Genomic DNA, 13112 nt, shown 5'->3' with positions numbered 1-13112 from the left:
GTTGTACCCGACCTAAGATACCTTTTTTGTTTCATCAACTCAAGTACTTTGAAATTTATTAAAAGTTTGGGCGGTTTTCAGAAATATCAAAAAAAAAGTTTGTATGGTGCCGAAATCCTCGCAACTTCAAATTTGTTACGAAACGCTCATAAACTTTAAATACGAGTGAGACTTTTGTATCTTTTTTTTCGGCCAAGTCTAGAATATATGCATAGGTATGGCGTTGAGTAGAAAGGAAGTTTCCGCTAAGATAATCGGCCTCCCCCAGCGAGGTTATCCTCTGTCGCCTCTTCTCTTCGCCATCGTCCTAGACGACGTTATAAGTCAATTGATCCTGAAGAAAACAAGCATCGTATGGAGTTTCAGCAGCCATCTTGAGGGCCTGAACTTCGCCGATGACATCTGCCTCCTCTCTCACAAATTCACTAACAAGCAAACGAAAGCGATGAGACAGTCACGCTGCCTCGTAGTGTCGGACTGGATGTCAACATCGCCAAGACAAAGGCCACGAGAGTCAACCCCAATAAAGCAAGACGTAAAATGTTTGACGGGTGTCCGGTGGAATTTGTCGAAAGCTTCTGCTACCTCGGCTGCACTATCACGACAGACGGCGGAGCAGATGAAAATGTCAACTCCTAAACAAAGCAAGGGCGGCGTTCGAGCGAATGCATAGAGTATGGGCGAGTCCGCAAATCTCCAGGCGCACTAAATTGAGAATATTTAGCTCATGCGTGAAGTCCGTAATGTTGTCCGGAAGCGAAATATTGCTGGGCAACACAGAGGCTACAATCTTTCGTCAACAAATGCCTCCGCTTCATCTGTAGAATATTCTGACCAAACACCATCAGCAACGACGAGCTGTGGAGATATGCTGTTCACTAGATAGGGCTAGTTTACTGGGGCGGTAGCCCTTGGTGGGGAAAAAGCCGAGTCATTCCGGTAACGTATAACCGGCTGCCATGGGAATGGAATTACATTCTGGATACTGTAGCAGGTTCAACTCCTACTTATCCAGAATCGACCCCGACATACCAAACATATGTCAGGCATGTGAAGGCACCCCGCACGACACTAACCACCTTTTCACATGCCCTCTAAAACCGACTCATCTAACACCCCTCTCCCTCTGGACCCAACCCGTCGAAACAGTATGTTTCCTGGGCCTACCTTTAGATGAGCTAGACGAAGTTGGCCGGTGATATGCCATACACTGACGGGGCTTCTATTACTGTTAATAAACAAAGGAGCTGTGGAGAGCAACGAGCGAGAAGCCCATTCTGCGACAAATCGAACGCAAAAAGTAACGATGGATAGGTCACATGCTTAGAAAACCACCAGATAGTAAGACTAGAATGGCACCACGACAGTCGGTTCTACGTAACCGGAACGACCCAAGGGCTGTCACTTCAGCAGCACTCCCAGTATATGTATGGAGATTGTTTATGCTGCTACAACAACAACAACAACGAGAATGGCACTGGACTCGAACCTGCAAGGGAGCAGAAGTCGCGGACGGCCCAAGCTCACTTGGTGATGGTCGGTTTTGCGCGAACTAGCAAATGCCGATACATCACTTGAGACGGCGCAAACACAACAGCCCAGGACCATGTACGATGGAAGAGTCTTGTCGAAGCCTTATATTCGCGAGCGGAGTGAACAAGGGTATAAAAAAACTTAGAGCCGATGTGTTCAAAAAGTTATTCTATATAAGTTTAGTTAGATTAGTAAAATTATTTAATCATTCAGTTCATCTTCACTGTGTTCCAACCCTGTGGCAAGTTTATTAAAAAAAAATACAAAATTTTATATAAAAAAAGAATTTATTAAAAAAAATGTATTTCATTTTTTCAGAAATTTCTTCTTCCGCTGCTTACAGCGTAAATATTCTCCTTTTCTATTATGAGACCACACCAAAAGCAAAAGTTAACGCTAAAAGTTATAAGTCAGCAAATGATTTAGTCGGTACTTCCCCCAATTCCTCCAGCTGATTCAATTCAAAAAATGTTATTATCAGAATGGCATTGACGGTACTTCCCCAAGTTTTATTTTCGTAACGTAAAAAGAGCAAAAGAGAAAGACAAAACAAAAAATGTTGTAAATATCGAGGTACAAATTTGCTAATGTGGCGAGTACTGAGTACGCAATGAAAAAAAAAGTATCGCAAGTATTGAGTTTCTACTGAATATAATTGGCGCTTACATCCTTTATTGGGTGTTTGGCCGAACCCTCCCCATATTTGCGTATTGATGTTGTTCCACAAATGGAGGAACCTGCAGTTTTAAGCCGAGTCTCAACGGTAGATGATTTTCTATGAGAAAATGTTACTAAATATGATGTCGAAGTAATTTAATTTCAAATGCATAGTTGTTGAAATATTTTCGTTCTAGTTTATAACTAAAAGCCTCGCTTGTATTTTATTTCTTCTACATGGGAAAGTGTTTCTAAACAACTCATTCACAAATTCACTATTTTCTTGCTTTCTTTTCGGCGGTACAACCGTTATCCAGGCCATTTGACTCTTCCAGCAAAGCACATATCTCTTTACACAGACGGTGCAGTGGCAAACCCATTACGCAATAGTAATCTCCATCTATTCTTTCAATTAGCGAGCCACCAATTCCTTGTATACCATAGGCGCCCGCTTTGTCGCTGTAAATTAAAAAAAAATAGTTTTTATAATTAGAGAATTTTTTAATGAAATCTTTGAAAGACTCACAGTGGCTCTCGGCTATCCACATAATCGAGTATTTGTGCCTGAGTCAATTCACCGAAGTATACGTCAGTAGTTTCAGTAAAGTGGCGCACCCCTTTACTGTGTCGCAGCGCGATTCCTGTATGAGTGCGATTGCATTTGCCAGAGAGACTGGAAGGAGAATGGCATGGTTATGAATATGTGGTTTTTGCATGTAATGTATGTATGTATGTAGATTGATATGCTTTTAAATTTGAATTAATAATAATTCAGCTATTCAGACTCGCAAATGCACTAAATGAATAAATTGATTATTTTAAATAAAGTGTCACATTTCATTTAAGTGCACGTGGAATGAGTTTTCTGTATGTATGTGCATAAGCCAACTGCTCCTACCCTACACTTGATTAAACAAACTTCCCGGAGGATGTTAAGACGGCCTAGGAAATAGGCATAATTTGAATTCTCATTGTATTTTTTGATGTTTTAACAAAAGACACTGTAATGTTTTATTTATTACCCACAATGCTTAAATAATTATTCCTCCTACTCTTATTTATTTATTTGCTTTGCCGTGCGTCACTCGTTACTTACTTGGTCAGCATACGTACGGCATCGGCAGCATCTTTTGGCTTCCCATAAACTTCTTTTCCCAATGTGACCATAGTGTCAGCGCCAATAACCAACAAATCGTCCGATGGATCAGCGGCATGCAAGCGTTGATAGACCTCCTCAGCCTTACCAGCCGCTGTGGCCTCTACAAACTGCGAAAACTCCTTAAAATCACGGTAGTCTAGATTTTCTTCGAAACTAGATGGGCACAATTCTATTGAAAGTCCCTAATAAAAGGAATAATGCACAGTTGAATGTTATGCAGTATATTTACACGCTATTTTACTCACTATAGATTTGATAAGTTCCTGGCGGCGCGGGGAACTACTTGCCAATATTATACGTTTTTGTTCCAGTAAATGTTTAACTGATGCCAACATTTTATTTGCTTATCAAGAAAGAGTGTTTGAACAAATTACGCACAGTACCGTTATCACAAACTCCGACAAACGTAATGCAAATAAAATGAAAAGAAGTGTGCTTGTGCCAAGGTGGATGTGTTCAAGTTCTACATATTGACATTGACATAAAAGCTGTGTTTCCTGCGCTGAAAGTAAGCCATATAATTTGTAAAATTTGTGAAATTTTTTTAATATTAATAATCAAACCAAGCCATTATGAGTACCTGATTTACAAGCTCACTTGAAATAACATAATTTGCGTAGCATGATAAATAATAAATAATTAAAATTTGCAATTGTCCCTTGCCAGCAGCCCTTTGCGTTGTGTATGTTCACGCAATCACTAGTTGAAACTGTCAATAAAACAGCTGCGTGGCTGTGTTTCAAAGGCTTGTCACCACTAACCGGCTTTTGTGTAGCACAAGCGAGATAGGCTGTTTAATGCTATCAGTTGCGACGCATCACTTATCTCTTTTTGGCAGGCTGAACCAGAATACAGTTTTTCTACATACAAATTTGGCCTTTTTCCTTTCGTGTCAAACTAATGAAAATTTAGTACTTTGGGAAAATTCACAAGAATTTGTTGGAACGCGTTTCTATATCAGCGCTTAACAAGTATCAAGAAAAAAAAAGGAAATAATTATTTGAATCCAAATTGTTAATGTGGCATTTGTAGAAGTTCTAACGGTATTCTTGCGATCCAATCGAAGCCAATTTACAACAAATCCTTTGAAGCTGTTTTGCTAATTAGATTTTTGAAAAAAAAATTTGCAGCACTTGATGCTGAAAATTGAGGTTATACGACCGTACCGATTGAAGTGTCTCAGCGGTAGCAAGTTTTTGCAGTGACTAATAGAGTAATTTCACTAGTGAATAAAAAGTGTTACTAATAAACTCATCCGTAATTTGAACTCATAAAACAAAAAAAAAAGTGCTAACAGTGTTAAGAAAGTTGTCACTAATGCCTTTATTACGTTCAGTACAGTTGAAGTCAAGCAAGTGTTTTTAATTAAACAAGTATCCACTGTAAAATCGTACTTATATCGCATAATTTTCAACGACTTTAACATTAAATAATTTTTGGTGCCCCTAGACATCAAATTTTAATAAATTAAACGTCCCTTGTGATTAGACGGACGCAAATGTGTATGGCTATTGTGGTAAGTACAATAAATACAATGAAACCTGTTAGGTATTGTGAAAAAAAAAAAAATGAAAAACCACATGTGAAGAGAATACTGAGTATAAAAGTGTAGCAAAATAACTTTAAATAAATATAACATTTTAATAATTAAACTGACTAAAGTATTTAACATTCATAGAGTTTTTTGGGTGCTGTTCGTTGCGCAGCATAGTGCTTAACCGCTCTTGCTAAGGCGCAGCAAACATGTAATACTGTGCTGAGCACGATTTGTTCACTCCCACTTCTAGCGACAAGATATGGCATTTGCATTTGTTGCTGTATTTGCATTCAATGCAGGCAGTGTGAGCACAGTGTCGCATGCTATAAAGAAATTGTTTAGAATTTTTTGAAGATTACTTAGAGCGAAATTAGTCGATAACGTAAAACCGAAGCAGCTGGCATGATCTATGGCATTATCAAAGCCAGATGAAAATGAAAATTCTACAACACAGATTTTTGGTGTAGTTTCAGCTACCGGTGTAGAAATCTGTGGAATTCTCCGATCTGCTGATTGCTGCTCTCCATAGACAATTTAAAGTTCGCCAGTTTTGCAGTTATAGGTTTTTATTACAAGTCGTTTGAAATATTTGAAATTTAATATTGAAAAACGTGTTTTGTGTTTTTTTTTGTTTTGTTTTTGAAGAAAAAACAGTTTATGTTTACCAAAGTTTATTAAATAAATTTGTATAATTGCTTGACTTACGCTTATTTAATAAGCGAAAATAAACAATTTTTTTATGGGTTTATGTCTAGGCGCATTTATTCAAGGTGCTGGCACTAGACCAACAACAATGTTTTGTACCCTTTATTGTATTCGGTATTAGCGAAGTAGATAACAAACAATTAATTCGCCTTGTTTTATTCTGTGCTGACAGCTACACACAGCAGTAAAAAAACATGGACACAACACCACCTTTAGTAGATTTGCCTTGGTTAATATAAACCCGTTTGGCTTTTTTTATGCTTGAAGTATAATTTTGTACATGGGCGAGTTCCACTATAAAAACTTCTCGAAACTAAGAATACAGATATAAATACTCGAATTACTCGACGGTGATATTTCGAGACCAAACGTCTAAACAGAGAAAAATAAAGCAGGGAGTACCGCAGGGTGGTGTCTTTTCACCCTTGCTTTTTTATTTCTACATTTCGAAACTCCCCCAGCCACCAGAGGGAGTCTCACTGGTCTCATACGCCGACGACTGCACGTTAATGGCGTAGGGCAATGACATTGATGGCCTATGCACAAAAGTAAACGACTACCTCACCCACCTTTCTCGCTTCTTCACTGCGAGAAACCTACAACTTTCTCCCACTAAATCCACCGCGACCCTTTTCACCACCTGGACAAAGGAGGTCAAGCTGCAACTTCAGCAAGCAGTTTCTGCTAGGGTGTCACCGCAGGCCTCACCCATGCAGACACTTGCTTGAGCCTGAGTCACCTCCCAGGCACATCAGGAGGCACTTCCTCAACTACGTGGACGAGATCCTAGACAAAACAGACTAACCACTCCAGGAGCGGACAGTGTACAGACAGGCCATAAATGACATTCATCGGGAGGCCACCTTCTTAAGCTCCCGACCCCCGAATGTCGTTATCAGAATCCAACCACCACCAATTGCAGACGAAGAGCTCCAGCTTCCCCGAGAGTCCCGCGTAACCTTGGCACAATTACGTTGTGGATACTGTAGCAGGTTAAACTCCTACTTATCCAGAATCGACCCCGACATACTAAACATATGTCCGGCATGTGAAGGCACCCCTCACGACACTAACCACCTTTTCACATGCCCCATCAAACCCACTCATCTAACACCTCTCTCCCTCTGGACCTAACCCGTCGAAACAGCCAGTTTCCTGGGCTTACCGTTAGATGAGCTAGACGAAGACGACCGGTGATTACACTACACTGACAGGGCAAAGGTACTGCTACAACAACAACAACTCGAATTATCTGCGACGACTGCCACTTTTGCTGATTAATATTTTACATAGTTAACATAAATCTAAAAAAAAAATCCAATGTTTTAATTTTTGCATGTGCCTCCATTTTTGTTACTGTTGTTGCTAATAAGTGGGCCTTTCTAGACTATGCACAATAAAGTGCGGAAAAACCGGTTTAATGCATATCTATGTAGCGCTCGACGAAATGTGCAGAATATTTTTTATGTGCAAATTCGTTTGCATCAGAATCAGTAATTTCGAGGGAAAATTTCGTTTCGCACATCCGTAGAATCAAAGACGAATCCACATTAGGTGACTTCGCTGTAGCAGCTGCTTTATTTATTTCCTGCGATTTGCTGGCTGAATGAGTAAAAGAGTGTTCTGCTTCTTTGTTGTTGTCTCATTTGCTTGTTCACTTAACGTCTCGACAATACATTTTTGATGACATTTACTGGCCAATTTCAATGACATTGTCATTGAAGACGGCATATCGAGTGCAAGGCGCATCCATTAAAGGTGGCACACAAACAACAATATTTTGTACCTTTGATTGTCAAAGTATTGGCAAAGAACGCATTCGCCTTGTTTCATTCTGTGCTGACAGAAACATGGACACAGCGAAAGAAAAAAAAAAAAAAAACAAATCAGCTGAACGAAATCGCCTTGATTGAATGAAGTTAGCAATTTATTATATTTAAAGCCATTATTGCCAACATGTGTGACGCAATGGGCTGTTATTTTACATGTATGACAGAGATTTAAAATTTTTTGTGACGCTCTCATTGGCAGATTCTTTGATAATTTTAGTTTGCCAGACTCAAGGCGAATTTATTATAGGTGACAGCAACCACATATAAGTAACACCCTACATGTATTTGTTGTTGCGTTTGGTTCAAGCATCACGTCAACGTACAATCGCAAATGTAAACATACCAATACATACAAACAAAGCATATCATTTTGACGTAAGCCATACCTACGGCGAAAAATTCAGCTGGGTGAATGCTGTCACCTATAATAAATCCACCTTGGCCAGACTGTGCATTTCTCTTCTTTGCAAACAAGAATTCGCCCAGAATCTCGGTGTCCTTTTTCCCCTTCGTCATATAAATCAAACAATGCTTTTACACAAGCAAAAGTGTGGCCACACCTTATTAGCTCACTTGATGAGATTTGGGAATGTCCTCATATAAAATAATGCGAATTCATTCAAACAAATTTTACAGTTATAAAATGAATAATTAAGTCTCGAGCTGAAATGTTGACATTCCGACGACCAAATTGCAAAAAAAAAAAAAGGAATACATACATATATAAGTTTGTTGCTCTAACAAAGTCACCTTTTAAAAATTCGCCTTGCTAATGTATTAGATGCACACCTTTTCGAACGGCAATTTGCGAGCACAATTTTTGTGCACAGCTTATCGGCTTCCCGCCTACAAACGCATCCTGCATAGTATAGAAATTGCCAATAAATCGGTGTGCACATACGCATATGTATGTATGTATGTATGCATGCATTTAACAACAGCTGATTTTGGTGTATACGGTGCGCGCTCATTTATTTTTTATTACGTTTTTCGCTGTCGACTAAGTTCACTATTGGGATGAGTGCTTCCGATTTTGCTATATTACCGACATATATATTTTTATGATAATTATTAATGGCTTTGCTCTATAATTTTAGGAGATAATGAACAGAGAAAAAATCTTTGTACTAAAAAAATCGAATTCTTTAGTTAATTAATTTTTTTTGTTTTTTAATTAAATTTTTTTTTTAATTTAATTTTTTTTTTGTATTTTTTTATAATAATTAATATTTTTTTTAATTACTATTTTTTTTTTTTATAAAAATTAATATTTTTTTTAATGACTATTTTTTTTTTCATAATAATTAATATTTTTTTTAATTATTAAATTTTTTTTAATTTATTGTTTTTTTTTATACTATTGAAAATATATTAAATATGCAATACTTTGACTTTATAAACTCGTAACTTTTACACATTCAGTGTTTGTAACTTGTGCGCCATCCTGCCGTCTTAAAAGAAGATGACGCATTTTACTAGCTACACCGCGACCTGCTTGTTTCCAAGTCGTGCATGTCTTAAGTTCCATATTTACGTAGGTGAATTTTCTCTGTGACGTCATTATGTATGTAAACGCACAATAGGCTGTAAATTGCAGTGCGATTGTAGTAGGCGCAACAAGTGGAGCAGGTCACAATGCTGACGCCAATCGACATTTAGTTCATAACTGTGAGCGTAGGTATGCAATTAAGAGGACAAAACTGAAGCAAGAGATACACAGAAACGCAAACAGACAGACAAAACAAGTAAAATTGTAATATTACACCCAATTATATGCTGTTAATGTAGTCTAATGGTTTGTGGGAGTACATTTCTACCTGCACTTGTGTGCAAAATAATAGCGCGACGATTTACCAAGTTTTAACTATTTTTTTTTTTTGTATGTAATTTGTGTTTTTTTTATGGTTTTATAAAGTTATAGCGCAGACTACAACAAAAACTAAATAACTAGAAGCTCGAAACTGTGTGAAAAATTTATAAATATTAAAAAAAATTCAAAAAACAAAAAAAAAATGTAAAACTTTCTTAATTCTTACTCACAGTTTAAAAAAATTCTGGGTATGCAGTTTTATATCGCATTTAATATTCGTTTTATAACCATATACATACTCATGCAAGTTTCTAGTGGCTCAAAATTGTTTTTTATGATAATGCGATAATTTGAATTGGCTATAAAAGTGCAAGTTGTTGTTTTATAATTATTCTGAGTGAAAGTTTTAATGAGTCGAAAAGTAATTTTTTTTTTGGAATTTGTTAAATTTTTGTGAATTTTGTATTACGTTTAGAACTTTGAGGTATGTGATTTTTGTTGTAGTATGCACTATAATTTTATAGAGAAATAAAAAAAAAAACATCAAAAAAAAAAAAAAAATTCTTAAAGCTTATTAATTCGCCGCGCTACTATCATTTTGAACATGGGTGTACATGCATCGTCATGCATAAATATTCCCAAAATATGTGAGCAATTCAATTAGATTTTTAAATAAGGAAGATGTGACGTCAATTACTCAGCTTTTGCTACATTTACATGCAAATTTATGTTTTCTATCGGCTCCATTGCGCTCGCAAGAGGGCGTTTAACGGTGCTAATGCAATGTCGTTTATGACAATGCCTAAATTTATAATCTGAAATGCAAGTTATTGAAATAAACGAAGATTAATAATGTAAATAGAGGACCTCACTCCGAGCTTTTGGCAGTTTTACGTATATTTTGTTTTTGTAAATCCAACGAAATCACCTAATATAACATTTCTACTGCAGCTTGTTGTTCTTTTTGTTCTCACTAGCGCATTTAAGCGCAAATACCAGCCTAAATACTTCAAATCCCTTACAAATATCGTAACCTAAACTCATCTTTCAAAGTGAGTTTTTGTTGGCTTGCATGCATTTTAATTTTAAATAGTGGCAATGATGTTCATTTACGTGATTTTTTCTCTTTGGTTATTGCATTCTTATCGAAAAATGCTAGCTTGTCAAAAGCGCGACAATTTGATTGACTATCTAATTTCCATCAAACATACACTGGAAACATTCATGGTGAAAAAATTCAGGTGTGGCCTATGTCATAATAAATAACCGGCTCTCAGCGAATCAGCTGATTGGTTGACGCAACCGGGCATGGTGAAAAGAATTGAGAAGGTGTGACCAATATCAGACCGTTAACCTGCTCTCAACGAATTCGAAAGAATCAGCTGATTGGCTGACGTAGTTGGGATCATAACAGCGCTTTGTAGCTGAGACTGTGTTGGTGATATACGAAGAGAATCAACACAGCCTTCGCTCATGCTGCTTCGTCGTCCTATGAACAACGACTGATTGGACGCGAGTGTGAATACATGTGAAATCGAACGTGCAGAATTCGGCTGGCGAAGCCTCCGTGACGTGGCAGCCGAAATGCTCTTCACAATTTTGTTTAATTAATTTGGTTTTGGCGGAAACGTTTTATAACTCATGATCTCGATACTCAACTGTTGATTTTATGACGACTGTCAAATTTGTTTGAATTTGATGGCAATATTTTAAGTGTGGGCATTGTTGTGCTATGCTATCGCCATTTTGAAAATGTCGACAAGGACATTAGGCAAAGTGACAGCCCACAGCTTCACACATGTTGGCAATAATGGTTTTAAATATTATATAATAAATTGCCAACTTCATTCAATCAAGGCGATTTTGTTCAGCTGATTTGTTTTTTTTTCTTTCTCGCCGTGTCCATGTGGCTGTCAGCATAGAATGAAACAAGGCGAATTCATTCTTTGTTTTCTACTTTGCCAATACTTTGCTTTGACAATCAAACGTAAAACACATTGTTGTTGGTCTAGTGCCACCACCGTTAATGAATGCGCCTTGCATTCAATATGCTGTCTCGATTGACAATTTCATTGAAATTGACCATTGAATGTCATCAAAAATGTAGTGCCGAAATGCCTTTCTGGGGAATTTGGTTCTTAGTTCGTAAAATACAATCAGCTGTTTGACAATTGGCAATTGATGTTCAAAAAAAAATAAGTAAGCTATTTTGGCGGCCGCCGTAGACGAATGGGTTGGTGCGTGACTACCATTCGGAATTCACAGAGAGAACGTTGGTTCGAATCTCGGTGAACACACCAAAATTAAGAAAAACATTTTTCTAATAGCGGTCGCTCCTCGGCAGGCAATGAGAAACCTCCGAGTGTATTTCTGCCATGGAAAAGCTCCTCATAAAAATATCTGCCGTTCGGAGTCGGCTTGAAACTGTAGGTCCCTCCATTTGTAGAACAGCATCAAGACGCACACCACAAATAGGAGGAGGAGCTCGGCCAAGCACCCAAAAAACGGGGGTACGATCCAATTACAGTGCCTGGCCATTGAATTATGACCGATGCCATTTTTTCTGAGATCTTCAAATATCAGGTAAAATTTTCAATCTAATTTGGGTTTTTCCAAATAAAAAGAGTATTAAGGGGTTTTTAACCTGCTCTTAGATGTTTGGGCCATGTAAAATTAGTTTTTTGAATCTGCTAATAAGTATTTTTTCAAACTTTTTTTTTATTTTGAAGATTGAACATTGTCATTTATGAATGAAAAATAATATCGTTCAACTCAATTTTTAAGCACATTTTCAGTTGTTTGGGCTCCAATTTCATGAATGGCAACTTCGATTTCGTGTTTTAAAGCATCAATCGTCTCTAGATGGTTCGCATAGCATTTGTCCTTAACAAAAAATAGTCCAACGGGCTTAAATCAAAGCTCCGAGGCGGCCAGTTGATATCGGAATTTCGGCTGATTATTCGGTTTTCAAAAACGGTAGCCAAAAGTTCGAGTGTAACTTTGGCAGTGTGACAAGTTGCACCGTCCTGTTGAAACCAAATGTTGTCCATGTCATCCACTTCAATTTTTGGAAACAACTCGTTGAGCATGTCACGGTAACGCTCGCCATTTACTGTAACCGGGGCTCCTCGCTCATTTTCGAAAAAAATGGCCCGATGATGCCGCCAGACCCAAACAGTGGCTCGTTGTGGATGCATTTGCTTCTCTACAGTAACGTGTGGATTTTCTGAGCCCCAAATCCGACAATTTTGCTTATTGACGTAGCCACCGATGTGAAAATCGGCAAAGAAGAAGAAGACTCACTACTTTAGAAATAGGTTTTCAATATTTCCCAATTTTGTTCAAGCGTATAGCGTCCCATTTCGTAAATGTCAAACCTTTAAGTAAATTATGAACACATTTGACATGTCATTTATGTTACCATTCTCAAAAAAATAGGTGGTTCAAAAAGCAAACGCTGTATGGCCCACCCTGTACTTGGCAGAGTATCGACGCTGGTCGGGGGATTACATTACCGGGGATCGCAGAAATTAATCTCTGCTATCGTTAACGCATTTCCGCATATCGCTACCGCTTACAAACCGACTTAGCTGATATACCTACATTAACATGTGGCAAGCAGTGCCATTATTACATAACTTCGTTTGGTTTTGCTATTCATAATAGAATATGCATGAGAAAAATAAGAAAAAATCCGGTTGCAAAGCGGTTTAGTTTTTGTTTTATTTTGCGTTCGCATTTTTTTTCTCTCTCTCTCTCTGTAAAACATTTTCAATTTGTTGCATGCTGTTGCACAAAAACAAACACAAGATGTTGAAAATTCCAAACAAAAAATAAACTGAACACTGAAAAGGAGGTTTTTATGCCAAGGCAAACTGC

General features: G+C 37.6%; 1 protein-coding gene across 1 annotated transcript; it reads right to left on the bottom strand.

Annotated features, from left to right (window-relative positions):
• Positions 1-2363: 2363 nt before the first annotated feature.
• LOC129249049 (dTTP/UTP pyrophosphatase) lies at positions 2364-4078 on the bottom strand. The gene is made up of 5 exons (XM_054888672.1): positions 3930-4078; positions 3595-3851; positions 3287-3531; positions 2717-2863; positions 2364-2649 (listed from the first exon to the last, which is right to left on the bottom strand). Exons 2-5 carry the CDS (start codon positions 3682-3684, stop codon positions 2466-2468), a joined length of 666 nt encoding a protein of 221 aa, XP_054744647.1. The 5' UTR covers positions 3685-3851; positions 3930-4078; the 3' UTR covers positions 2364-2465.
• Between the last annotated feature and the right edge of the window lie 9034 nt (positions 4079-13112).

The sequence above is a fragment of the Anastrepha obliqua genome, chromosome 5 (assembly GCF_027943255.1).
Source record: "Anastrepha obliqua isolate idAnaObli1 chromosome 5, idAnaObli1_1.0, whole genome shotgun sequence".
Taxonomy (NCBI): domain Eukaryota; kingdom Metazoa; phylum Arthropoda; class Insecta; order Diptera; family Tephritidae; genus Anastrepha; species Anastrepha obliqua.
This window is presented reverse-complemented; position numbering and strand designations above follow the sequence as displayed.